At 46.9% G+C, this 27,514-nt stretch overlaps 3 protein-coding genes and 1 long non-coding RNA gene across 15 annotated transcripts in view; 2 read left to right on the forward strand and 2 right to left on the reverse strand.

Annotated features, from left to right (window-relative positions):
- Gabpb2 (GA repeat binding protein, beta 2) overlaps positions 1–8,931 on the reverse strand; it is a 36,345-nt gene extending 27,414 nt beyond the window's left edge. For 2 of the 10 annotated variants that reach the window (XM_011240061.3, XM_011240058.3), the window contains exons 1-3: positions 8,410–8,631; positions 7,640–7,807; positions 7,035–7,089 (exon numbers count right to left, since the gene is read on the reverse strand). The gene's annotated coding sequence lies outside the window, so the exon portion shown is untranslated. Of the gene's footprint in view, positions 1–7,034; positions 7,090–7,639; positions 7,808–8,409 lie in introns of all 10 variants that reach the window. The other 8 variants (NM_172512.2, NM_029885.1, XM_006501251.4 and 5 more) reach the window with 5 other exon arrangements.
- Gm16740 (predicted gene, 16740) lies at positions 8,278–17,479 on the forward strand. The gene is made up of 4 exons (NR_108026.1): positions 8,278–8,879; positions 10,260–10,370; positions 12,600–12,706; positions 17,344–17,479. It is a non-coding gene; the product is annotated as a predicted gene, 16740 (long non-coding RNA).
- Mllt11 (myeloid/lymphoid or mixed-lineage leukemia; translocated to, 11) lies at positions 9,365–20,453 on the reverse strand. Of its 2 annotated transcripts, XM_030252728.1 has the most exons (3): positions 20,430–20,453; positions 19,873–20,026; positions 9,956–11,284 (listed from the first exon to the last, which is right to left on the reverse strand). In XM_030252728.1, the coding sequence occupies exon 3, from the start codon at positions 11,276–11,278 to the stop codon at positions 11,006–11,008; it is 273 nt and encodes a 90-aa protein (XP_030108588.1). In that variant the 5' UTR covers positions 11,279–11,284; positions 19,873–20,026; positions 20,430–20,453; the 3' UTR covers positions 9,956–11,005. The 2 variants fall into 2 exon arrangements, with proteins under 2 accessions (NP_064298.1, XP_030108588.1); NM_019914.4 differs by lacking the exons at positions 19,873–20,026; positions 20,430–20,453 and adding an exon at positions 18,905–19,498 and having other exon boundaries at positions 9,365–11,284.
- Cdc42se1 (CDC42 small effector 1) lies at positions 19,245–27,245 on the forward strand. Of its 2 annotated transcripts, none has more exons than NM_172395.3 (5): positions 19,245–19,686; positions 22,606–22,913; positions 23,370–23,480; positions 24,309–24,400; positions 25,071–27,245. In NM_172395.3, the coding sequence occupies exons 2-4, from the start codon at positions 22,860–22,862 to the stop codon at positions 24,384–24,386; spliced, it is 243 nt and encodes an 80-aa protein (NP_765983.1). In that variant the 5' UTR covers positions 19,245–19,686; positions 22,606–22,859; the 3' UTR covers positions 24,387–24,400; positions 25,071–27,245. The 2 variants fall into 2 exon arrangements, with proteins under 2 accessions (NP_765983.1, NP_001033797.1); NM_001038708.3 differs by lacking the exon at positions 19,245–19,686 and adding an exon at positions 19,764–19,835.
- The last annotated feature ends 269 nt before the right edge of the window (positions 27,246–27,514 follow it).

Raw genomic sequence — 27,514 nt, forward strand, 5'->3', positions numbered from 1 at the left:
ATCCCCTGGCACTGAACTTACAGATGGTTGTGAGCTGCCATGTGGGTCCTCAAGATGAACACCCAACTGCTGAGCCATCTCTCCAAGCCCTTGCAACTATCCCCCCCCCCCAGCTCCCCTGCAGTGCAGAGGACAAAACCCAGGGTATTACTGAACTAAATTATCAATCTTAAACTGACTTTTAAGAAGTGACTACATATCTTGTGAGCAATGTAATACAATAGCAGAGTGCCTGTCTAGCATGCATGAGGCTGTATGGACCACAAAAAAAATTACCACTTGCCAAGCTTTGGTATAGCATCAAAGAATACCTACCATCATCTAGAAAAGCTATTAAAAAACTAGGTGTGGCCAGACCTGCTGTCTCATGCCTATAATTCCTGTGTAACTATCCTCACAGAAATTCTTAAAAAATTGTGGGTCCCTCCTCTCTACTATCAGACTATTAGGACAACGAACTGCAAGAAATTCTCAGGTGCCAGGCAGAGAAAGTTGTCACCTCAGAAAGAGATCTCAGCTCTGACCACCTTGTAGGAGACTGGAGCCAATGATAGTAGTTAGGGCCACAGCTGGCCCAGGAGTGATTAGTTAGTTATACGTACATACTTTCTATCGACCTAAAACTCATGTTACATCAGAACCCCCACACAGACTGGGGGTGTCCCGGGCTCTGTTTCCAGTGGCCACACTGAATCAATCCTTTTCTGCTTGTCGTTATTACTGTACATCTACTTGACATATCCAATGATGGATGGCCAAGCCTAGCTTGTTAGGGATGCCAGGGCTCAAGCTCTCACTCACCCTTACAAGCACAGTAACAATTCTGGCAAACCACAGCTAGGAGAAACAGTCAGCAATGAAGAGGACAGACTGAATGGCACCAATTAGCTGCTGAGGTCATTTTATTCCAGAGAGTTCTTTCTTTTGAGAAAGAATCTTTCTGTATCTGGCTGTCCTGAAAATATGAAGACCAGGCAGGCTTCAAACTCATAGATCTACCTGCCTCTGTCTCCTGAGTGCTAGATGGCCACGATGCCCAGCTAGGGACTTTTATCTTCCCATTTCCCCTCTCATCTGTTTTGGTTGTTGTTTTTCCTCTATATGAAGAAGCAGAGAAATGAGTATTTGGACTTGGTATTGGAGTCTTGAGATAGCCTGGCCCAAGCCGGGCAGTGGTGACGCACGCCTTTAATCCCAGCACTTGGGAGGCAGAGGCAGGTGGATTTCTGAGTTCGAGGCCAGCCTGGTCTATAAAGTGAGTTCCAGGACAGCCAGGGCTACACAGAGAAACCCTGTCTTGGAAAAAAACCAAACCAAACAAACAAACAAAAAACCAAAAAACCCAGAGATAGCCTGGCCCATAGAAATTTTCTGCAATAGGCTTTATCTGAAGTTCTGAGCTGTTTCAATTCTGTTGAACTATTTGGGTTGTCATAATGCAAGCCTTGTTAAGTGTGTGTGTGTGGTATCTGTATATATGTCTGTGCACCACATGTGTGCCTGGTACCAAGAGAGGCAAGGTGGCCCTGGATCCCTTGAAGCTAGAGTCACACCTGTGAGCTATCATGTGGGTGCTATATCTCAAACCCTGATCTTGCAGATCAGATAGTGCTCTTAACCACCAAGCCACCTCTCCAGCCCCAAGTCTTGGCATTTTGAAAGCTCTTTTGAAGGATCTGGAAATCTACACGATGGTTAAAGCGTGTCTGTCTTGAGGCAGAGAAGCAAGCATGCTGAGAACTCTATTGTTATTTGTGTAACCATGGAAAATACTGTTTGTACTATCTTAATGGCCCTTTGGGGAAATTCTAGATGACTAAATCTTTTGTAAACTCATCAGTTTCTAAAGCATCATGGGGCAGAACTTAATCTGTCTACAGAGTTCCTGAGAAATAACTGAGTAGTGTGGCCCTGCCTACTTCATTTTTCGTTGTCTCTTTGAACTTTCTGTGTGCTAAAATTACTGTTCTTGACATGCCTGCTTTAAAAGGTATGTATTTATAATATGTGAATATCTAAGGGCAGATTTTGGAGTTGCGCCCTCAGCTTTTATTTTATTTTTTATTCCTTTGAAAAGTAACCTAAAATACAGAACGTAATAGCTAACTATATAAATTGTGACTAGATCATTTCCCCACCTCCACAGGTTCTCAGTGTGTAGTCCTGGCTAGCCTGGGAAATATGATATAGACCAGGCTGACCTAGAAATAGCAAAGATTCACCAGCTCATTTTGAAAAGAAATTAAGTTTTACTTTTTTATGTCAAGAGTACCTGAAAAGACATTTAAAAACAAACAAAACAAAACAAAACAAAAACAAACAAATACACACCTAGGCTGGAGAGATGGCTCAGTGGTTAAGAGCACTGACTGCTCTTCCAGAGGTCCTGAGTTCAATTCCCAGAAACAACATGGTAGCTCACAACCATCTGTACTGAGATCTGATGTCCTCTTCTGGAGTGTCTGAACAGTGACAGTGACTTATATAATAAAACAAATAATTAAAGCTATTTATTCATTTATGTATTTGAGACAGAATCTCTTGTAGTCACACTAGTCTCCAACATGTCACATAACCAAGGAGGACCCTGACTTCCTGATTCCCCTGTCTCTAGCTCTCGAGTGCTGAGATTATAGTTGTGTATCACCACGGTCAATTTATGTCGTACTGAGGACTAAGTCCACACACAGCTTTGTGCCAGGAATCTAGCCAACAGAGCCACATCCTTAGGCCCATAAAAGTCCTTTGTATTACCAGCTGGTGGTGGCACTTGCCTTTAATCCCAGCACTTGGGAGGCAGAGGCAGGCAGATTTCTGAGTTTCAGGCCAGCCTGACCTACAAAGTGAGTTCTAGGACAGCCAGGGCTTCATAGAGAAACCCTGTCTCAAAAGAAAAACAAACAAACAAACAAAAAACCCTTTATGTTGATGGAAATGCCTCTGAATAACGTACATAAAATCATTCTGGACAGGTGACAGAGGCATTTGTCTTTAATCCCAGCCCCGGAGGCTGAGGCAGGTGGATCTCTATGAGTTGGAGGCCAGGCTGGTCTATAGGCCAAGTTCCAGGATGGCCAAGGCTACACAGAGAGTCCCTGCTTGAAACTGCACCCATAAATAAATAAATAAGCAAATAAAATAATCCTTTTGTGGAGTTATTGCTATGTTTCCTTTTTCAGGAATATTTCGTCTTTTTACATTGACTTATTCTCTCTGTGTGTATATATGTATGTTTGTGTGTGTGTCTGTGTGTGGGCACACATGTGGAGATCACAACTCGCTGGAAGTCAATTCTCTCCTTCCACCATGTGGGTCCCAGGAATTGAACTCTGATCTTCAGGTTTGTTTGCAAGCATTTTACCTCGGAGCTTCTCCTCAGCTCATAAATGTCCCTTTCATGAAGGGACACTCAGGAGCTGCAATCCCTGCCATCAGTAACACTGAGTGCCTGCATAAGCCTGCTCTATGTAATAGAAAGGTCTAGGCCACTATGTCTGTTATGTGTTTGTGTGGCATGAGACTCTATTGTCTTGTTTTTAAAGGGTGGTTACATTTAAAAATATGTTAACTGCTCAGAAAAAAAGATTTTGTTGTTGGTTTTTTGAAACAGAGTCTATTATCTATCTCTGGCTGTCCTGGAACTCTCTGTAGACCAGACTAGCCTTGAATTTACAGAGATCCACCTGCTTCAGCCTCTTGAGTGCTGGGATTAAAGTTGTATTCCGCCATGCCAGCCTCTCAGAATATTTCTAAACTGCTTTTTGCTTGTAAATTTAAAATGTAAATGTAAAACATATATTTTAGAATTGGCTTGTATATAGAGCTACTTTTGCATGATTTCTGAGGTTTGATCGATATGGAAGTAGCCCATTTCTATTGTTATTAGCCTAATTGCTAATAAAAAAATACATTTTGTTGTAATGACATAGGGGTGGAAATTTTATCTTTTAAGTATTTATTCTTTTTTTTTTTTTTTTTTTTTTTTTTTTAAGATTTATTTATTATATGTAAGTACACTGAAGCTGTCTTCAGACACTCCAGAAGAGGGCGCCAGATCTCGTTACGGATGGTTGTGAGCCACCATGTGGTTGCTGGGATTTGAACTCCTGACCTTCGGAAGAGCAGTCGGGTGCTCTTACCCACTGAGCCATCTCACCAGCCCCCAAGTATTTATTCTTAAAATTGTGTGTTCATGATATGTGTGGGTGTGTGTTCTTAGAGGCCAGAAGGGAAATCTGTCTCTTGAAGCTGCAGTTACAGGTGGACTTGAGCCACCGTATTCGGAACCAAAAGCAGTACCTCTGAGCCATCTCTTGAATCTAGAAAGTGGATATTTTAATAACTAGGTATATATGTACATTATAAAATTAACAGGATTTTATACTTTAGTGAGCTAACTGCTCACTATACAAGCACACATTAACGCATGCACATAATTAAAAGTAAAATGCATACTGGGACTGGAGAGATGGCTTGGAGATTAAGAGCAGTTGATGCACTCATAGATGACCATTAAGTGTTCTCTATTATGCAATCTGCATTATGTCTGGACTGTCAACATGTAGGATAGTCAATGAAATTCTATTGACATTTCTGGGCTTTTCTTGTTTGGTTTCAAAGGCCAAAGTTTCACATGTAGCCCTTGATGGCCTTGAATTCAGAGATCTCCTGCCTCTACTCTCCAAGTGCTGGGGCTAAGGACATGCGCCACCAAACCTAGCTTGTTTCTGGTATTTTAACCAGCACTGTTCACTGGCAGAAAAGAAGGCTCAGTGGGTAAAAGCCACCAAGCCTAATGGAACTGAGTTCGATCTCTTGAACCCCTATGGCAGAAGAGACTGGACTCAGAAAAACTGTCCTTTGGCTTCTAGACATGCACCACAATTATGTGTGCATTCACACCCACAAGCACACAAATAAAATCAAATACTGTTCGAGACTGGAGGGGTGGCTCAGCAGTTATGAGTACTAGCTGCTCTTCCAAAGGTTCTGAGTTCAATTCCCAGAAATCACATGACTCAAAATGGCTCACAACCATCTATAATGGGATCTGATGCTCTCTTCTGACATGCAGGTATACATGCAGAAAGAACACTCATACGTAAAGCATGCCATTTGAGTGATTCTGCTTTTTAAAACCTGGGTCTCCATCTGTTGGCCCCACAATTAAAGAAATGAGTCTATAACTCTTACTATATTTGTGAAGGCCTAATGTTTGCTTTTATTGATGCAGTAGGCCAGGAAAGTTATAGATTTTTTTTTTAAATGGGTATACGCTGAGCTAACATACAGAGAGAATTTCTGCATAGTTCTTCTGTGTAATGATGCTAAATGTTGCTGGCTCTTTTACATGATAAAGATACTCATGTACAAGCTGGGCAGTGGTGGTGCATGCTTTTAATCCCAACACTTGGGAAGCAGAGGCAGGTGGATTTCTGAGTTTGAGGCCAGCCTGGTCTACAGAGTGAGTTCCAGGACAACAGCCAGGGCTACACAGAGAAACCCTGTCTCGAAAAACCAAAAAAAAAAAAAAAAAAAAAAAAAAAAAAAAAAAAAAGATATTCATGTACCTGCTGTATTTCTAAGATGCAAGGTTTAAGAGATAACTGCTTGGGACCTAAGGTGGTGGGGCCCTAAACAATTGTTAGTGGTGCTTCCTTTTCCAGGCCTGGGCTCACGTGCTCCTAATTGTGCTGACTAGTTATTCTCTTTAAACAAAGATAATTAGACATGCCCTCCCAATCCACACTCCAAGCAGCGCCTCCTAATAATGAAAGGATATTGGACACTGATCACTCATGGAGAACCCTATAAACAATGCTTAACTTTCAAGCTAATTTTCATTAAAATTTTTGTTCTTGTTGACTGTGCTTCTATGAAGCATTTTAATTGTTGGCTGTCAATATTCTGTAGAAATACAACAAAAGACAGAGAGCAACATTTCTGAGTTGCTAGGACTTCTCTGACCCACAGAGGATATGGAACTCAAAGACAAGAACAGACTCCAGGCAGGACTGACCTAAAAGCCACTCCTTCTACACCTCTTGCTTAAATGTGGTTCTGAAGGCTTTATTGGTACTAACTCTAGACATCATTCTCCTAACGTGGGATCGGATCAGACCAATCTGGACAGAGCATCATGTGATGAGGAATAGTTGAGATCAAAGCACCAGGCATATCAAAGCTGTCTTCAGAGAAAACTCTTTAGAAACAAGCATGAGCAGGTGTGTCACGATGAAAATGAAGTCACGCCGGGCCTGACAACATCTGCCTGTGACCGCAGCACTCTGGGAGACTAAATCAGGATGATGATGAGTTGACGTTGGCCTAAGTGTCATAAGACCATGTTTCAAACCAACAAAGGAGGGCAGTTGCTTGTGCCGGACCTTGTAAAAGTAACCGATGCCAAGAATTATGGGAAAACAGTTCTTATATTTGGTTACTTGACAGGGACATGACTTCTGACATGCCTTCTTTCCTGCCCTGTCACTCCTGATTTAACCTATAGCATCTACCTAGATTAAAATGCATTTGCAAGACGATGATTTTGGAGATCAGTGAGGTCTATATACGGCTTGGTGGGTGAACATATCTGCTGCCAACCTGGTGTCCTGATGGATCCCCAGTTCCCACATCCTCTCTTTTTTGTTTTTTCCGAGACAGGGTTTCTCTGTGTAGTCCTGGCTGTCCTGGAACTCACTCTGTAGACCAGGCTGGCCTCGAACTCAGAAAATCGCCTGCCTCTGCCTCCCGAGTGCTGGGATTAAAGGCGTGCGCCACCACGCCCGGCTCCCACATCCTCTAAGTTGTCCTCTGATCTCCACATGCATGAAAGTCATGGTATGTGTGTAAGTGAGCACACATACACAAAATGTAATAAAGTATTTTAAATAAAAAGCATTATGGGGAGACTGGTGGGTCATTCTTCTAGCTCCCCATACATAAAGGCTGGTAGAACCCTAAGACCAGAGAATAACATAGGCAATTGAAATTAACTAATTAGCTTGTGTGTGTTTCTGTGTGTATTCACTCACCATAGCATGTGGAAGCCACAGGACAACTCGCAGGAGTTGGTTCTCTCCTTCAACTCTGTGGATCAAACTCAAGACTGTCAGTCTCGCTGGCTTTATATGCTAAGTTCCACCTGCCCAACCTATACAACCCCATGGTTCTGAATGCTACAGAGGGGAACTGTTCTCCCTTACTGGATATGCATCCACATAAACTTCACATGAGCGTTTGTCTAGTGTGTATCCTAAGATTTTTCTAAATTCTCTTCCTAGTCCCTCTGTGCTAGGAGTTGAATCCAGGGCCACAGGCATGCTACATTCACACTTGCCTCTGAGCTATACTCCCAACCCTGCCTCCTAGGAATAGGAAGCCAATAAAATACAAAACAAGACCAGGAGACCTTTCTGGGTCAAGTAGCACAGGCTGGCCTTGAACACCTGGATCTTTCTCTCTCCTCTTCTCAAGCACTGAGTACTTAGTGTTCAGAACTTTCAATAAATATTTTAATAACCATGGAGTGCCTGAGCACTTGACAAAGCAGCCCATTACCAAAGAATAATAACTTTTGTTTATCATTTGGGTGTGGTGGTTTGTTCTTTGCAAAGCATGTACAAAAAACATGGCTCACCTCAGTAATTCCAACACTCCAGGGGCTAAGGTTAGAGAATCGCTGTGAGGCAGCCAATCCAAACTACATAGTAAGACCCAAATATTGGATTGGAAACTAGAGAAAATCCTTTATAGGAAGAGGGAGACAGCAGAATTCCTGGAGGAAATCTGTGACAAGAGGTGCACGCTAAGAAAGAAAGCAATTGAAGAATTCTCGGTCTGTACTTTTTTTTCTTTTTCTCCCCCCCCTCACCCCCCACACATTCCCACTGGGAGGCCAGCTGTACAAGCATCTGTGTTGAGAACTGGATATAAGTCCATGACTGCTCTTGTTCACATTATGAACTTACTAAAGTTTCACGTTATTACTGGACCTTGAAAAGTCCAGTTCCCACTTCCTCCCTAGTCACATATCCCTCAGTTTTTGACATCAGCACTCTGCCAAACTCAGGGGCGCCAACTTGCAAGTGGGAGCCCCAGTCTGTAGTGGCAGCCCGGACTCCTGCGCCACACCGCCCCCTCGTGGTCACCCCATGTGGCCTTGGCTTCCCGGAGTCCAGCTCCCCAGCCCCAGGTCTTCCACCCACCCCCTTCACCTCCCAGTCCCCTCCCCTTCCTCCCGACAGCATCCCCTTCCTCTTGGTCCCTCTCCCCCCCGCCGCCACCCCCGCTCCGGCAGTGTGCAGGCCGGCGCCCACAGGTCCTGGCCGGGCTGGGCCGGCCACTTATCACTGCCCCTTGCATCGCAGTTCGGAAGCTCCGGAACCCTGCGTGTCCTTTCCCCCTCACCTATTCCGGAGCGCTGCCGGCTTCGCTCTCACTGGGCCCGCCAGTTTGGTCCCGTTTCTTTCTCTAGTTAAGACTCCTTGCCAGCGGCCTCACTTTTCGGCCTTTTCACATATGCATATTTGGGGGGGCCCTTACCCCCCCTCACGGAGAAATGGAGGCAATAAAATGGCGGACCCGGAAGTGAAGGCGCTGTGACTATACGTCCTGGCGGAGGAATCTGAAGGAAATGGGTTAGCGGAGCCACTTTGCCCTTCTCTCAGGACCTCAACGCACCTCTGAGTCCGACTCCTTCCTACTGAGGACCTCGTGAGCTGGAAAAACGTATACCGCGGGCATCCTGAGCGGGACTACTTAGCGAGGCGCAGGATCACCGATTACGTGGCTTACGTGAGGGATAGTTCCGGCAGGGGACGGACGCAGATGGTAGTTTTGGCGCCAACCAGTGCAGCGCTCGGAGGAACTGGTTACTGGTGCGTGTTGGCGTCCGCACTCTACCTTCCTGCTGGTTCAACGCCGGGCTAACTTGAGGGTTGGGGGAGAATCTTGCTTCCGCTATTCGGGACCTTCTGGTTATGCACTCCTGTCTGACCGGACACTTTCCCAGTGTCCTGAATATAGGTCAGGAAAGAACCCCTGAACTTTTGGGGGGAAGACTAGAATAGGATGGGACATGAAATTGCATGTCTTTCATTTACCAGTCTATCTTGGTTTCTGTTCACCATTTTAACTGATATAAGGACCGAGAGAAAGCTCGGAGAAAACCTTTCAAAAATCAATAACAGGACGCTGGAGCAATGCCTTAGGAGACCCCAGTTCAATTCCCAGCACCCACATTGCAGCTTACAACTGCCTTTAACTCCAAGATCTGACACCCTCACACAAGCAAGCATACATTTAGGCAAAACACCAATGCACACTAAAAATTAAAATCAGTAATAATAACAAACACGCCTTTGATCACAGCAGGAGGCACAGGTCTCCTAATTTAATACCAAAGTGCTAGGCCCACCCTAGCAGAGTCCAGCAGAGTCAGGTGGATTTCTCTGAGTTCAAGGCCCGCCTCCGAAGAAAACCACACAAATTTAAAAGTTAATAATGGGCTGGGGGGCGTGGCTAATCTCTGAGCACTGGCTGCTTACAGGGGAACCCTAGCAGGGCCTTGTAGATGCTTGGCAAGCCCTTCTACCATTGAGCTATGTCCAAATCCTAAATTGTTCTTCAAAGTCAAATATTAGACAGACAGAAGGAAGCGCTGGAGAGATGACTCAGTGGTTAAGAGCACTGACTGCTCTTCCAGAGGTCCTGAGTTCAATCCCCACCAACCACATGTTGGCTCACTTGTAATGGGACCCAATGCCCTCTTCTGGTGTGTCTGAAGAGTGCAACAGTGTACTCATATATAGTATAGTAAATCTTTTTAAAATAAAAAGAAAAGCTTCACTTAAAAAAAAAAAGAAAGAAAAAAAGATAAAAGGGAAAGCTGGATTCGGAAGTGTGAGTAAAATCTGTAGTACTTCATTGGAATGGAAAAAACTAAGCCCCAGACTTAGGATTTAACGTCTTTATTCCATAAATGAATAAACAGCTCCGCAATTCATCTGCAATAGCTTTGGAAGGAATGGGGACGGGTAGGGTCTGAACATAACTGCTTACTTCACGGTCTTATGGCGGCCAAAGAACTGTGTCAGGAATCACTGATTCCTATCACATACTGCAACTACAGAAAGGCAAAGCTAAAATACTTAGGACCAAAACATCTGCCTGTTCCATGACAAAATCACAATTTTATATAAATTCCCCTAATAATACTCTGGTGTTTCTTTAGATCAGATACATCTTTTGTCTTTTAGGAATTATCCTCATAGTGAAGTTTCCCTGTGAAGACTCAAATCTGATTTTCTGAGCATTTCTACCCACAGCTGGAAGCAGAGCTGGATATTAAAGGAGCTACCTCTGAAACGGTGCGATGTTTTTCCTCATCCCACTCCTTTGTTTCCCACCTTTAACTGCCTGCGTGTTTCTGGGGAAGAGAATGCATTGTAAGCAGCAGCAGCATTTCTTATCTTAGCCTTTTAGAAATCCTGTTTTGTAGAAAGTGTCTCAAAACTTCCAGGTTCTCATTACTTCTTGAAGCAGTATTTGCTTACTGGCCTGGTAGAGGACATTAGGGAGGCTCAAGTAATCTTTGAAGTTGATTAAAATGTAACAAACAAACAAAATAATTGGTCTCCCATTTTGCACAACTGTACCTCTCTGTGGTGCCTCAAATAAGGGTGATTCTTTTCTGGGATTAGTTAATATTCTCCGGGCTGACGGGAGGAAATCCTATGATCTAGTACTCCATTGATTAAACCCTTGACTTTGTGCCTAGAGGGCTTTTGAGAGAAACGGAGTAGGCAGATAAATAAATAAATAAATAAATATAGATAGATAAATAAGTACGTACATACATACAAACCTACAATTCAATTGGCAGATTCATCAGCACCACCAGCACAATAGAGGGAAGAGAACAAGATTAAAGTGGAAGGCTTAGAGAGGAAGGGACTTAAGAGGGAAGATAATGAAGGTACGGGGTGGGAGAGAGATCTTGGCCTTAAAGCAAGTCCAGGTCGACAGAGTGGATGCTGGCAATAGGCGCTCTCCAGAAGTTGAAGGTGCTGTACTCAAGGAGGGGGTCACCTTCAGGGTTCTTCTGCTCCGTCCCAGATGCCTGCCCGTTCATTTTGCCAACGCTGCTGCTATCCTTGCTCTCGTAGGTAGGTGTATCTGACAGGCCCAGGCCTTCCAGCTCCGACAGATCCAGTTCTGGGATGGGCATCCTCCAGAAAAGAAAGGAGCTGTACTGGCTACTTACAGGGTCCCTCATGATCCCCTGAGGAAGAGCAAATCACGTGTTAGTCTCCACGATAGAGCAAGCTCCTTGCCCCGTGCTTTCCCTTGCTTAAGTTGTTCTTTTCTGTGTGCTCTAGTGAATCAGTCAGGTTTTCTAAGACGAATATCAAGAACTCTTTTGCTATTTACCACCAGGCTCCTACCTTCTCCCCACCTCTGGCTGACCAGACTGCCTACTGCACAAGGTTCTTCTTGGCTCTAATTTTAGCTCTAGTAATATACCTCAGGCCTTATGCACACTAGGCAGGAACTGAATCATGCCATCCCCTCTGGGTCTGATTTTTGAGGCTTTCCAAAGTCCGTCCCCATTCTTTATTTGTGTGTGGTATTGAGGGTTTGACAAGACGCTGGTGTGTGCTAGGTGAATGTTCTAACATTATACCCTCAGCCCTCTCTGTACCTTTACTAAGACAGGATAGTAACTGAGTTGCCTAGTTCAACCTGGAACCTGGAGTCTCCTGCCTCAGTCTCCTGAGTAACTGGGATTACAGGCCAGCTCCACTAGGTCTGCTTAATTAATTAACTGTGCTGAGAATCAAAGGCAGGACCGTACATGTGCTGGTCAAGGATCCTATACAGCCCCAGATCTAGATATATGGCCTCTTCAAGGCAGGTCAATAAGTTATGATGCTTCTGTAAAGGTCTTTTTTTTCCCTTCTTGCCTTCCTTTCTTTCTTTCTTTCTTTCTTTCTTTCTTCCTTTCTTTCTTTCTTTCTTTCTTTCTTTCTTTCTTTCTTTCTCTATTTATGTTTTTCGAGACAGGGTTTCTCTGTGTAGCCTTGGCTTTCCTGGAGCTCACACTGTAGACCAGGCTGGCCTTGAACTCAGAGATCCGCCTGCCTCTGCCTCCCGAGTGCTGGGATTAAAGGCGTGCGCCACCACTGCCCAGTGGCCCTTCTTGCCTTTAAACCTAACTACAAACTCACCTCTTCCAGGACATCACCCCCAAAAGCAGCTGAGCTCCATCCTCCCAGCTGGCTCCTACACACCGTAGTTTTATCTGGCTCCACTGAGCTTTGGTTACAGATCACCTGTTTTATGTGTTTATCTCTTAAGAGACCAAAAATTCCTCTATGGGTAAAAAGCCACCTGCTAGGTTGGGTGGTGGTTGTGTAAACCTTTAGTCCCAGCACTAAGGAGGCAGAGGAGGGTAATCTCTAAATCTAAGGCCAGCAAGTTCCAGGACAGCCATATTTGGATAAGGCAGGAGCTAGCCCCTCCCCAGAAACGTTAACACGGATTTCTCCTTAGTGTGACAAGTCTTCACTGTGTCTCTCTGGCCTTTCTCTCCTCAGAATAAATCCAAACTCAAGAATCATTTTCTTCCAGCACACAAGGATCTTTTCCCTCTGATCCATGCTAGAGTAAATCTAACAACAAAGCAAAGAGTTTGGAGGTACAGGTAAGGAAGTGAAGTTTAGATTGGAAAGTAATGGTACTTAACAGAATCTCAGCTCATTTTCTTAAAGACAAGGTCTCACTATGCAGACCAGGCTGGTCTTGAACTCACCAAGAGCTGCCTGCCTCTGCTTCATGAGTGCTGGGATTAAAGGCATGCATCATCATGCCCAGCTCCTTTTTCCATGTTTTTTTTTTTTTTTAAGATTTATTTATTATTATATGTAAGTACACTGTAGCTGTCTTCAGACACACCAGAAGAGGGCGTCAGATCTCATTATAGATGGTTGTGAGCCACCATGTGGTTGCTGGGATTTGAACTCAGGACCTTTGGAAGAGCAGTCGGTGCTCTCAGTCATCTCTCCAGCCCCCCTTTTCCATGTTTTAAGGATCAGTTGTAGTCCCTTTGTTTTTCATCAACCTGCCTGCCTCTTGTATGCCTAGTAGAGTCTGGGGCCTCAGTGGTTTACTTACTAGCAATGGAAAGGACAAAAAAGCTTTAGTTTAAATGTTCCCAAAGGAGCAAAGAGAACATTCCACTACCACCAAAAATAGAAGCCAGAGTTTCAGAGAGCCTTTCTACAGCACACTATCAGCTCTTACCAGCCTGTGACTCCTAAAAAGTGGCCTTAAGTAGATTCCAAAATGTCCCTAAATGATGTGAAATGTCTCTACCAAAGTAGGAAAAGAGTTTAAAGCCAGGACACAATCTACAAGAAGTGTGGGGGCTAAACAGTCTGTGGGCGCAGCTGCAGTGACTGGTTTTGTCTTGTTTTTGCTTTTGAGTCTTGTTTCAAACTCAACTCTAGTTCAGGCTGGCTTTGAACACAAACCCTTCCTGCTGAGGCATCTCTGGTGCTGGATTTCAGGAATATATTACCAGGTCCAAAACCTCTGTAACCCTCGCTGTTCCATTACTCAAAATATGTAGTCCATCTGGGCCTCAAACTTCTGGCAATCTTCTTGCCTTAGTCTCCCGAGTGCTGGGTTCCAGGTGTGCACCCCACCCTTGGCTTCAGACTTTGCTTTCCCACCTTAGTCTTGTGCAAGGGTAGACACACACAGGTGTACACAGGGCATGCACACCCATGAGACTGTGGAGCAAGGTAAAGGGGGAGGACCTCTGGTGTCCTGCTCTATCATTATGGGTCCTGGTCCCTTGAGACAGGTCTCTCATTGAACCTGGATCGAGGCTGGTGGCCAACAAGTCCAGCAACCCTCTGTCTACATCCTCCCATATCGCTGAGGTGACAGATGTGGACAGCCACACCCAGGTTTCTATTTGGCTACTGAGGATTTGAACTTGGGGTTTTGGTTTGTTTTTTTTTGTGTGTGTGTGACAGGGTTTGTTTTGTTTGTTTGTTGCCCTGGTTGTCTTGGAAACTCATTCTGTAGACCAGGCTGGGCTGGCCTCAAATTTGGATCTCCCTGCCTCTGCCTCCTGAGTACTGAGATTAAAGGTGTGCCACACCACTGCCCAGATGAACTCAGTTTGGTTTTTGGCTTTTTAAAGCTTGTGCCACCAGAGTTTGGCAAGTAAAGGTTTATTTGTTTATATATTGTATGTATGAGTGCTTTGCATGTTTGACTGCAAGCCAGAAGAGGGCATCAGATCCCATTACAGATGGTTGTAAGCCACCACGTGGTTGCTGGGAACTGAACTCACGGTCTCCAGAAGATCGGACCTCAGGTTCTTAGGCATGTGTAACAGGTGGGCTTACCCACAGAGCCATCTCCTTAAGCCTCTGCCTCCTGCTTCCCAGTGCTGAGATTAAAGGAATTCAACACTACTGCCTGGCTCAGCTCTTTTTTTTTTTTTTTTTCTTTTTCATTTAAAATTCTTTAATTTGAGCTGGTGAGATGGCTCAGCTGGTAGGAGCACTTGACTGTTCTTCTGAAGGTCCTGAGTTCGAGTTCCAGCGACCACATGGTGGCTCACAACCATCCGTAGGGAGATCTGACTCCCTCTTCTGGTGTGTCTGAAGACAGCTGCAGTGTGCTTACATATAATGAATAAATGAATCTTTTTTAAAAAATTCTTTAATTTATGTGTACGTGTGTGTATGATATATGTGTGCATGATGTCCTAAGAGGATGTTGGTTCCGCTGGAGCTGGAGTTTCGGGGGTTTATGAAACAGCAGGGGTGCTGAAAACGGAACTTGAGTCTTGGGGAAAAACACCAAGTGCTTGTAATTGCTAAGCCATCTCTTCATCTCATGACCTTTTAATGTTAAAAATACCAGCTACTCTATTTATAATCCCAGCACTCAGGAGTTTCAGGAATATCAGTCTGGGTCCAGGTTGGGCAAGACCCTGGCTCAAAATAAAAAAATAAATAAAATTTTCAGGCAAGGTCTCAAAGCTCAGGCTAACTTTAAAAGGTAACTCCTGATGCTCCTGCCTCCATCTCCCAAACGCTGGGATTACAGGCATGATCCAGGATACCTGGTGTAAAGCAAGGCAATTCTTGGTCTGTCTGTCTGTCTTTCTGCAAGCTCCAGACTAAGCCCTTGGGAACTGAACCTTACTCAGCAGGGAAGCATCTTAACAAGAGACTGCTGTCGGGACTGAAGCAGGGCAAAGGAGTTTGCAGAAAGGTGACGTCACCATCCCAGGAACGCCCTCTGGCCATCTCCATAGTAACTGCAGATGTGCTCGTAAGCATGACTGCACCTATAACACCTTTTAGTGAACCAATCCCTGCTCAGGTCTAGGGCTACAGACACTACAAAGCAAGCCCTAAAAGTCATCCAGGTCACTGACGCTGCTTATCAGGAATGTTTGCTGCATTACCAGGTTTCTCCTAGTTAGCTGACTTAAAAAAAAAAACCCTTCCTTTTACATCTCCTACAGAGTGACCTCATTATAACAGACGGCATATAATAGATTGTTTTCCAGAGACAATGCTGACCCTGAACTTCTGACCCTTCTTACTCCTCAAAGATTATATAATAGGCTCTTAAACAAACAAACAAAAACCAGAATCCTTAGGAAAAAAGATTTGTTTTTGCTCTTTTGACCTAGGTTCTAGCAATGTAACCCAGGCTAACTAGAAAGTTATTATTTAGCCCAGGCTAGTGTCAAACTCAAGATCCTCTCTAGTTACTACTTCCAGCCTTCTGACTGCTGAGAATACAGGTGTCATCAGCACATCTGGCTTAAAATAAAAACAATGTTTAAAAAAAAATGTTATTTGAGGCAGGGTCTCACTATATAGCCCTGACTATCCTTGAACTCCTTTTGTAGACCAGGCTGGCCTCGAACTTACCTGCTTGCCTCTGCCTTCTGAATGCTTGGATTAAAGGTGTGTGACATCACACTCTAGATTCTTAGATTCTTTAGTAATCTAGACGACCTAGCCAGTTTTTGTACATCCCAAGTCTCATAGTTTCTAATATACTCCCTTAAAAATGTTTAAGGAGGGCTGGAGAGATGGCTCAGCGGTCACTGACTGTTCTTCCGAAGGTCCTGAGTTCAAATCCCAGCAACCACATGGTGGCTCACATCCATCTGTAAGGAGATCGGATGCCCTCTTCTGGTGTGTCTGAAGGCAGCTACAGTGTACTTACATATAATAAATAAATCTTTTAAAAAAAATGTTTAAGGAGCTAGAGAGATAGCTGAGGCTGTGGGCACTGGTGGCTCTTCCAGAGGACCTGGGTTAGGTTCCCAGCACCCACGACACACAAGGCCTGTTCCAGGAGTTCTGATAACTAGTCTTCTCGGGAAATGAGGATGCACTTGGCATATATTAAAAAAAAATCTGTTTGTGTATTATGTCTTTGAGAGAGCTGTGGTGTCCATGGCTGAGCCTCTGCAGAGGTGAGAGGACAGTCCCAGGCATCAGTCTTTGATGCCTTGTTTGACCTTGTAAACTAGGCAAGCTGAGCTGTGAGCTTTCAGGGAGTCTCTTCAGCCTTCCATCTTGCTGAAGCACTGGGATTCCAGCCACACTCCTGGAGTGGATGTAGCCACACTCCCATGCTCAGCTTTATGTGTGATCTGGGAGTCCAAACTCGGGTCCTCAGCCTTGAGCAGTACTGAGCCATCTCCCCAGCCCCAGCCTGGTACCCTCAGCAATCCTGTCTTAGCTTCCTAGCAGCTGGGATTATAGACATGTACCACCACGCCCCAGGAAGAATTTTGAGGCTGGTACAGTGGCACACTCCTTTAATTCCAGCACTTGGGAAGCAGAGGCAGGCAGAGGCAGATCTCTGAGTTCCAAGCCAACCAGAGTCACACAGTGAGAGCCTGATTAAAAAAATACATCCGATGTGGTTTTATCTTTGTTTCTCCAACAAGGTCTTGATGTATAGCCTAAGTGCTGTTTTATCTGCCTCTTAGTCCTGGAATCACAGGCATGTACCATAATGTCCAGCTAAGAATTTAGTTCTCAGGCTGGAGAGATGGTCAGCAGTCAGGAGCACTGACTGCTCTTCCAGAGGTCCTGAGTTCAAATCCCAGCTACCACATGGTGGCTCACAACCATCTGTAATGGGATCTGATGCCCTCATCTGGTGTGTCTGAAGACAGCTACAGTGTACTCCCATACATAAAATAAATAATTTAGGAATTTAGTTCTCAAAAAAAGTATTTTCTTATATTCTGTTTACTACTTTTTGTGGTTCTAATCTGAATAGCAGGAGAGCCTTATATGGTGGTGGGATTCCTGTGACCCCAGCATCTGGCAAGTGGCAGCAGGAAGATGAAGAATTTGATGTCAGCCTGGCTACAAGAGACCCTGTCTCAAAAAATAAAGTGAGCAGAGACTAAGCTAGGATTTGAGTTATTGTTGATAAACTGACTTCCTAACAACTGTAACCTAAAAAAAGTTGCCTAAATAATTTATCAGGGATGGACAGAACTATCATCCAATGTAAAAAGCTAGTCCAGTGTGGCAGAGCACAGCTGTAGTCCCAGCACTCAGGCTGAAGCAGGACGACTGTGGGTTCAAAGCCCCCCAAAACCAAACCAAGACCATGAACGAATATAAAACAAAAACAATTTAAAAGAAAATGTGTGAGATATTAAAAGGCTGAAAATCTCTAGCTATACCATTGACCTATCGACATGTACAGAGAGACTCAAATTTGTCCCAGAAAACAGACATAAAGGCATATGTGGCATTAAAATAAAAAAGACCGGCTGCTCTTCAGCTATCGTCCCCTTTCTTTCCCTAAATGCTCTTCACCCATCATTTTATCTATTTTTGCTTATCCTAAGGGCTCTGGATGGTGAAAATTGACATATTTGCTCAGTAAATGCCACCCAGTTATTTTATGCAGAGTAACTTCTAAATTTTCATTGTCTATTCTTAGAGATAAAATGATTAGTAGATACACACATTTAAAAGATACACTTTCTTTAAACTACCTGGACACACCCAAATACCCTTTGTCCAGATCCCCCCAAGAGCATTCAAGGCCTAATCCACAGGGCCTTGCTGTGTCATGCTGCCACCATGCAGTCTAAGGAGGGATGGTGGTGGATGAAAATGGAGGCTTCCTGGTATTTCTCATGTTGCTCTAGGATTTTCCTATTAGCCACAATCCTCCCCTTTTTCTAGGAGGAGCTGCAAAGACAAATCTGCTGTCATAAGTAGTTCCTGTGAGCTACACTGATTGCAGCATGCCATCGGGCAATCCCACAATGGCTCCCACCTGTCCCACCTAAAGCCTCTTTGGAGCAAAAATCTGAGATAGGGAGGAGATTGTTAAAGGTTCCAATCACTCTCAATAGCATCTCATGTTTAAAAAAAAAAAAAAGTACCCTACTCCCCAAACCTCCCTACAAGAGACAGAAAATCGAGGGGGATAGAAATACAAGGGAGTAGAGGCTACAATAATTACAGTAGGAATAAAGATTCACCAAATAACTGGTAGCAGAAATTATAGCTTGAAAAGGAAGATATAGATAACTAGACACTAGACAGAAGCCATTAGATGCACAGGGCAAAAATTATAGGAAAATGAATACATGAAATGAAGAGCTAAATGCCGAGAGATGATTACAGGTAAAGTGCTAGAAATGAATGCCTAGGTCCATGGTAAGGCATGGATGGAGATCTTAACAGATAAAAAATCTGGTAACGAATAGTAACCCATTGTTCATAGCGCCCCCTTCTCTCCTCTTAAACTGCCCCCCACCTCGGTCTCACACGGGGTCTTTCAAGCTTAAGAAGCGGTCCCTCGTCTTGGTTACCTGTTAGCAATGAATGACTAGGGTGTTCCGAAGACGGAAGGGATGCCTCAGGGGCTCGGGGGTCGGCTCTGGACTGGAGAGGAGGAGGCTGCTGAAGGAAGCTGTCGCGGATGTGACGGCTTTGTCTCCTCACGCCTTCTCCCTCGTCTGTGACAGAATCTGCCGCTGGGTCTCCCCTGCAATGCAGCCCCTCCTAGCAAGGGCGGAAGCACTCCCCGCCCCCTCTCTGCCTGACTCGGCTAATTCGAGGGATAGGTTCCGGAACACGCTATCCACCGTAGAGCCTCTCCGTCGGCTCGCACCGCACCCCCACCTCTCCAAGTACCCTCGTGCTGACTGGAGCGCATGGCTGAGCAGTTAATTGTCCTCTAACTTAGATGTATGGGTTAAAAAGTCTTCCGGTTAAACAACAGAATGGCCCTCCTTTCCCACTGTAAGGACTAAAGGGGACTTTGGGAGACTCAGAAAGGGCCCCAGCGCATCGTCCTCTCAGCGCCTGCAGCAGGTGGACAGACTAGCACAGACAGTTGGGGTGCCGCGGTTGTCCCCGAGCGCGGTGCTTGCCGCTGTCCCCGCGGGCCACGCCGTGCGCCCCGAAGCTGGGCGGAGCGCTGCGCTCCGCTCTCAGCCCCTGGGTTTCGTAATCGCGTCGCCGGCGTTTCCGCCCTCCGCCAGCCCCACCTCTGCCGGCCCGCCCTCAACTCCCCGCCGTGCCGAGAAGCAGCCAGGGGACCCGGAGTGGCGGAGCCCCCGCCCGCAGTGGGGACGCCGGGGAGCCGCAGGTAAGAGCGCCGGGCGAGCCGGGCTGCGCGCGGGCGGCGGGGAGGGGAGGGCAGGGCAGCGGGGAGGTCGCGATCACAGTACACGCGCGGGCGGCGCAAGCCACGGAGAGGCAGGGAAGCGGCGACTGCAGCGTGGGGCCGGGTGGAAGGTGCGAAGCGACAGGGGCTCCTCGCCGGCCCTCTAACCTGAGAGATCTGCTGTGCTAGAGAATCCGAAGTGGTGCTGGGCCCCGGAAGGTCTAAGCCAGAGTGAAGCAGCCACGGAGAACATTGACAGAGCCAGTACAATTCATCGAAGTTCCCATCCTGGGTCGCAGTGGGTGGGGGACGGAGCTGGAGTCTGACGGAGAATATTGGGGGAGGGGAAGAAATTAGGATCTCCTTCTGTTAACTTTTAAGTATCCCCAGCCCTTCCCTGGGGTTAGGGCAGGGTTGGTGCTCGGACAAATATCTGTAACTTGTTTGAAAATGGGGCCCATTCCTCTCTTGGGAGTCCCTCAGCAGCCCGCTATGTTTGGAGGGTCTCCACACAGGGACCAGCTGCATCCCCGGGCTTATAGCCAGAATTTGCCCACACGATTCTCAAGTCTCTTTCTCTCCAGCTGCTTCTTGCTTCTTGTGAAGGCTTGTCAGACAGCGGGTTGGAGAGGGAGGCCTTGGGGCCGGAGGCAGCGGGACCGGGAGAACCGGTTTGGGGCTACCACAGGCTCGGGGAACTACCTGTGTACATCCTTCCTCCCCACCTCTCTCCTGCTCGCCCCTCTACAGCTCTGAAGTGTGTAAGGCCCACCGGGACGATGACGGTGGTTTAGGGTTTGTCATTTCAAGTTCTGGGTTTCTGGTGGAAGTGAGAGGGGCCCTCCTGTCAAGGATGTGGCTTTCTGCGCTTTTGTCCCTGATCCCTCCTGGCTTCCTTTTTACTGTGGGGATGAAGTAGTGGGCCATGGATTCAGCATCCCACCCTCCCCAGCTAGCCAGCTCAGGCTTTATTTGTTCCCAGCCCATTCGTTGGCTGCTTTGAAGAGGAGTGACAGCCAAAGCTTAGTACTTCCTTTTCTGGCTTTGTTCCTCCTCCCCCCCCCCCCACCCCACCCCACCCCACCCCCAACTCCCGCACTACCACAGTGACCCTGGCTGGTCTTCACACTCTGACACGGGCCTCCAAGTTTCAGAGACCCTAATGTCCTAAGGGAATGGAATTTCCTGGTCACTTCTCATCATCATTGGTGGTTTCACGCCAAGTCCCACACACACTTTCCCTCCACCCAGCTTGGTCAGGTCCCTGGAAGAGAAACAGAACTGTCCTTGTTCCCTCCTCGGCCCCCTTTCCTCTCCCTCCTCCTTCCCGCTTCCAGCATCGGCCACCCCTGACCACGCCGCCGGCTCGGCTCGCTTGGGGCAGGGTGGAGGACGTTGGTAGAGCCCTGCCTCAGTCTGGACTATCTGGTAGTGTTAGGGGTTTCCTCTGATTCTTTATTGTTTTCTCCATTTCCCCCAAGCCTTACCACCTGCCACCATCTTGATGAGCCTTGTGACTGACTTTCCCACTGACCAAGCCTCCCCTCTCAGGGCAGCTGTGCTCTGGACTTCAGTCTCATTACTCCTCCCTTCCAGGGGTGGGAAAGGAAGTGAAAGAGAGTCCAGACTCTTGGGTTCTTTCCTACCCTAGAAGCCTTATTCCACTGTTTGAGTGATCTCATCTCAAGGCTGCTACAAAACAACAAAGAAAAATGTCCAAAAAACAAATTGAACTCGGTTTTTTGTTGGTTTTTTTTTTTTTTTTTGGTCTGTCTAGGCTACTGGAAGGCTAGGCTTCCAGCCTCAAGCCTGGAGGGAAAGGTCCATTCTTATTCATGCTAATGTTTAATATTCATGAGCTGTGCTACCTCCCAGAGCTGGTCTGTACTATAGGAGAGGGAAGTGCAGTTCACACAAGGAAACTCAGCTGGGCCGTAACCCCTGGCAGCAGTGAAAGGGGAGAAAGTTCTTCCTTGGACACAAGTGCTACTGGAAAGTTCCTGTGTCTGGTTCACTGGTGGAGCTTCGAGGTGGTGGGGAGCAGAGTGGGAGACACAGGTCAGAGCATGAGGGGAAGATGAAGGGAGGCCTAAGCAGGCCCTCTGGGGTGTGAGGCAGGAGCTGCACACGATAGGACATGTGTAAAAGGGTGGGGAGGCTGGAAACTGATTCCTCAGAGCAGAAAGCTACTCTTCGAGTTACCCCTACAAGACATGGAGCAAGGGCCACGGGTGGGCCACGGGGAGGTGTCCACAGTCTGCCTAGCTTTCGGGAAAGACAAGGGCAGGTATTAGCTGATCTCTGGGAGGGGTGGCTGAGCTTCATCTGGGGCAAGTAAGAGGGAACAAAGGCAGTGGAGCCAGAAGGAAGCAGTCCCTCTCTTCAGAAGAATTTGCTGAGGTCCACATTACTACAGCTCGTCTCTTTGGAGCTAGGTGGTCCTTCAACAAAGTGTAGGTGTTGGGGCAAGGTAAGAGTAAAGGGAGGGACAGGGCGGAGGCCTTGTTTGTGAGAACAAAAAACCACTATTTCCTCTTCAGAGGCACTTGCACGCCCCTCCCCTGCTGCCCTAGACAAGGGAAAGGGGAGCTGAAGTCAGCAGCACCCCTAACTGTTCATTTCTGTCACTGTTTGGTTTTCTCTCACAGTCTCACCCCAAGTCCTTTTGGCCCCCTTCTTCCTTGGTCCCAGTACTCACTGGTCTTCACCCTGTTGGTGGTCTTTGTGCACTATTCTTTCTGTGAGAAGCAACTGTGAGCCTCTATCTTTGGAGGGGGTCAGTATTGGAGCTCAGTAGTCTCCCAAGAGAGACTCCGAAGATAGAGGCTTATCAGAAGGTTTCTGGGGAGGAGAGAGGGTTGTTTCCCACCCACATTTTATCTTCTTTCTGCTAAAATTCAGGATTCCACATCTAAAGAAGACAGGACCTTGTGCCTGCCTGCCCAAGCCTCTTGCCAGTGCCCCACCAGTCAGAGACTCCGACCTTCACCGAAAGGCCACTTGTTGGTGTCTAGGATTTCTACCTTTTCCCACCCCATCCGGTTGACTGAACCCAGGGTGTTGTTACACCTGCCTGTGAGGACTGGTTGGTTAGCAACAAACACGAGCCCCCTGGGGCCTCTGGCAGCGGCCTGAAGCTGGAACCATCAGGGAACATGAGCGAGTTTTGGCACAAACTGGGCTGCTGCGTGGTCGAGAAGCCCCAGCCGGTAAGTCTCCCCATCCCCACCCTGAAACAGGAATTCATTACCATGTGCTGTGAAGTGGAGACACCATCTCTGATCTGCCTTATGAAAAAACACTTTCCTTACCTCCCTCTTGAGAGGCAGGTGTGTTCACATGTAATAAAGGAGGCTCTGTGACAGAAGAGACAAGTCACCTAGCTGTCAATTAGGCCTGTTCTGAGGTGGGCAGGGGCTGTACCAGCATTCCCTCTCACCCAGAGGTGACTTTGCTTTGTCCTTTCGTTGTCAGCAGGCCACTGTCCTTACCACTCTGGTGACATTGTCTCTGGCTTATGATCTTCCATCTTTGTCTTTCCTACCCTAATATTTGCCAAATCAGTTCATAGCTCTTAGTGGGTTTTCAAGACTCCTTCTCCTTCCTCTGCTGTCGGGAGGAGATGGCTGCATACGCACTTGTGACTCCCTGTCTTCCCCAAACAGAAGAAAAAGAGAAGACGGATTGACCGCACTATGATTGGGGAGCCAATGAACTTTGTCCACCTGACTCACATCGGCTCTGGGGAGATGGGGGCTGGAGATGGACTTGCCATGGTAAGAGGGAAGGGAGAGATGTTTATTTGGGGTGTATTCAAGCAAGGGACCTAACAGTAACGTAGTGAGGAAAGGAGAATGTGAGATTGTGCATTCCTGATCTCCAGGGTTAGCTCCCCTTTTCTTTACAGTAACATATTGCTCTTCGTTGGAGTGAGGGGTATAGATCTTGTAATCATTGGAGAGCTTTTTCTAAAACCGTGGTCTCCCTTCCTATTAAGAACTAGTCAGAGCCAGGCCGTAGAGTGCTCACCCAGCATGCAGGAGCCCTAGGTTTGCTCTCCAGCACTGCATACTGATGTGCTGACTCATACCTGGAGTCTCAGTGCTCGGGGACTGGGGAGCAGAGGCTCAAGGTCAGCCTCTGCTGCGGAGTTTGAGGCCAGTCTGGCCAAGGAACCCTATCTCAGGGCCGAAGGAAAGGAAAGAAATCCCTTTAAATCAGTGTTAGAGTGAATCAGTTGTCAGTCTAGGGCTCTGTTCGAAATAATGTCTCCTGCATTTCTGCTCTCAGTAAGGGAAGTAGGTCTGGTCATACTTTTTAATACCAGTTACACAACTCACAGAAATATATGGAAGTATTTATGTGTGTGTGTATGTGTGTGTGTGAGAGAGAGAGAGACGGAGAGAGACAGGTAAATGACTCATTCCTGCCTGGTCTTCATGATTTCCTTGAGAGGAACGGCAGGCAGGTTTAACCTCTTCAGATAGATGTCATTGTCAGAGAAGAGAGTTGAGGTCAAGTTCCTCCTGCTGGCACGGGGTAAATTGTTGCTTGTTGTGGGACGTGGAGAGTTAGGAGGTTGTGTGACATGTGCTTTTCCACAGACAGGTGCAGTTCAGGAGCAGATGAGATCCAAGGGAAACCACCGTGACAGACCGTGGAGCAATTCTAGGGCCTTGTAGCTCCCATGGGACTGGTAAGTGACGAGAGAAACCCGTTTGATGCCGTGTGCCTGTGCCAGCATAGTCTGATGCCCTGCCTCAGTCCTTAGAGGCAAGAGTGAGGGTGAAATGGTGGACCGACAGAATTAAAATGAAGAATCGGGAACACAAGATCAAAACCTGTAGGGTTTTTTCCAAGAAGGCAGGGGAGGGGATACGGTGGCACCCAGCTGGAACCTCTGCACACTGCAGGGAGAGGGAGGAGCTGTCGGAGGTCAGCTTCTCCTCACCAACACAGTGAATGCCGGGCCAGCATGGGCTTCATGCGATCCTGTCTCAAAAAACAATGATTTTGAGAAGAGCGTCCTTTGGAAAGTTTAAAATATGCACTGTAGGCCAGGCATGGTGGCACATGGCTTTAATCCAGCCCCGGGGAGGCAGAGGCAGGAGGATCTTTGCATGTTTAAGGTTGGCAGTACATAGTGAGAGCCCCCTTCCTTGTGACTCCCCCACAGAAATGCACATTGTATAGCGCCTTCTCCCTCAGGCTTGGGAGTTTCTTCTTTTCCAGTGGGATTTTTGATGGGCAGGTTTTGAATTTGAGTTACTTCAGCAGTTACTTGGAGGAGGAGAATTGCTACGGGTTTGGGAGCAGCCTAGGGTACAGTGTGAGACCAAAACTTGATTTTTTTTTTTTTAATTCAGGTTCTGCAGTCTTGGAGTTCCCATTCTGTGATTCTGTGTCCAGCCCAAAAGAAATGCCACCACCAGATCCCTTCAACCAGTGACCCAAGGGCCCCCCCTCTTTCTCTCTAACAAGTGCCTCAAAAGGAGTGGGGGCTGGTCTCCCTTTTCTCCCTCTGGCCTCTGCCCCTCCTGGAGATGGGGGTCAAGGCAGCAGGACTGACCAAGTGACTACTGGTGGGCCAGAGGAGCTCCGCTGAAGCCCTGCACACCCTTGATCTGAGCTGGGGGTTCTCTGGGAACCTGGAATGGGTTCCTTGCTCCTGAATGAAGGTCGGGTGCTACCTGTTTAAACTTCTTGCTTTTATTCTCTAATCGAGGCAGGCAGGAGTGGGAGCCACAGCTGAACCCCGAGTTTGCTAAATTCTTCCTGCTTCCCTGTACTCTTTCCTTCTGGAATGAACAACACAGAGGTGATGGGGCTAGGTGACCACTGCCCAGTCCGCTCGGAATTTCAGACCTTAAGGTCACAGCCCCGCCATGTCTCTCCGCTGGCACCAGGGTCTTGCTCCAGTTAGGCCTCTAATCCCATGCTTCTGTAGTATTAATAGCTTCCCAGAATTTTTTTTTAATTAAAATTTTAATTTGAGTTCTTTTAATTACCCCCATCTTGCTATCTCTGTCTTTTCCCTGACCCTTTAAGAAACTTTAGGTTTCCCATTGAGTAAGAGTTAAGGGATGGATCTTAACTTGACCACATTCCATTTAAGACTTGGAGTCCTGGCCTGCCCTCTGTCAGCCCCCCTGCTGGCCCAGGTGAAAGGAAGAGGAGGGTTCCAGATAAAAAGCCAGGATGTAGCAAAATTAGCTGTATCTCAGGGTCAACTTCCTGTGAGGGTGGTGAGGTAAATAGGTTGAAAGCGCTCTTTGGAGTACAGGCCCTCGGTCCTTTATGGAAGCGTGGCTTTTCAACTCCAACACTTGAAAATAGCTTGGACAGTTTGGGCTGCACAGTGCTTTGTAATGGGGAGGGCTGTTCTGCACAGACTACAGCATCTCTTCCCCACCCCCGACCCCCTGCCCAGTGTGGCAACCAAAATATCTCCAGAAATTGCCAAATGTCTCCCAGGGATGAAGTTACCCACAGCTTGAGAGTCAAGGTATGTTTTCCTTAAGTGACTTCCACATGGCCCCCCACCCCCAGTCGGGTGATTCACCTTGAGCCATGGGTAAGCTAGCGCCCTCATAGCTCAGCAGAGCTGCACATCCCTGTTTCAGATGTGTTGCTTGCACTCCCGTCTCTGTTCTTGATCTCTGCAAGAGGGCCTTTCACAGTGCCAAGACGGGAACGGGGTGTGCTGGGATGGGAGGACAGGACAGTTACGCTGGCTGTCCGTCCGTACGCTATGCGCCTCTCTGCTCTAGTCTTTGAACCCGGTTAAGACTCAGGGACTTTGGAAGATCAGGTGTCACGGAGTGGCTTTAAACGGGAAAGTACTGTAGAAACGGAGTCTGTAGGCCTTTTGTTTTCTCAGGTGTTGTCATTCTGGCCCTTTCTTTGCAGGCTGATTAGAAAGGCAGAACAAGACAAATGAGCTCCTGCCTGTTCCTAGAAGAGAGGGCTGGGGTCTCATTAGCTCTGTAATAGGAAGCTTGTTTTGTGGTAATGGGTCAGGGTTGTGGAAACTGATCCGCTCCTGGCGACTCCAGCCATCCCGTTATCCCTTGCCTAGTGACTGAGACTTTCATTTGTCCAAAGCTCTGCGCTCCGTATGGCATTTCAGGCTCTAAGACTGGTCATGGATGTTCATTTGGAGTTTGCCTCCTTGTGGTTCAGGCCTGCCTCCTTTAAGGGAGGAGCTTGCAGGCACGGAGGTCCTGTGCCCCTAGCAGCATGCTCCCAGGAAGGCCATGAATGTCAGGTCACAGTGGCGAAAGGTTGGGCACTGTGTGGGGTTAACTGGAGAGGACACGGTGTGGGTGACCCCTGAGCTCCAGTCTTGTGTCAGTTTCTTTGAGCACAGTCTTCTGGTGGATACTCTCCTGCATCGAGCTACCTTCTCTGTGTGTCTGCTGCCACCACTTAACAAGGTGATTGGAATGAGTTTGCGAGTCGTAATTTATATTAAAAAGATGATAGACTTTTAAGATACATTTTTTTTTCCAATAAAAGAATTAAGCAAAACGGTTTCAGAGTAATCACTACAGATGTGTGTTACATCAACAGCTGGGCATGGCTGATGCAGAAAACGTGGCAGAGATGGACTTTTGTTCCAACAGAGCCTTTCCTGAACAAGAGTACTGGAAGGAAAAGCCACGGTGCTCTTTCCTATCATTTGGTGTTCCAGAGTTACTTATTTTGACCAGGTGTGTTGGCACACACCCTTAGTTCCAGCTTTCGAGGGGCTGGTGGACCTGAGTTTGAGGCCAGTCTTTTCTACACAGCAAGTTAAGGTTAGCTAGAG

This window comes from Mus musculus, chromosome 3 (assembly GCF_000001635.26).
Source record: "Mus musculus strain C57BL/6J chromosome 3, GRCm38.p6 C57BL/6J".
Classification (NCBI taxonomy): domain Eukaryota; kingdom Metazoa; phylum Chordata; class Mammalia; order Rodentia; family Muridae; genus Mus; species Mus musculus.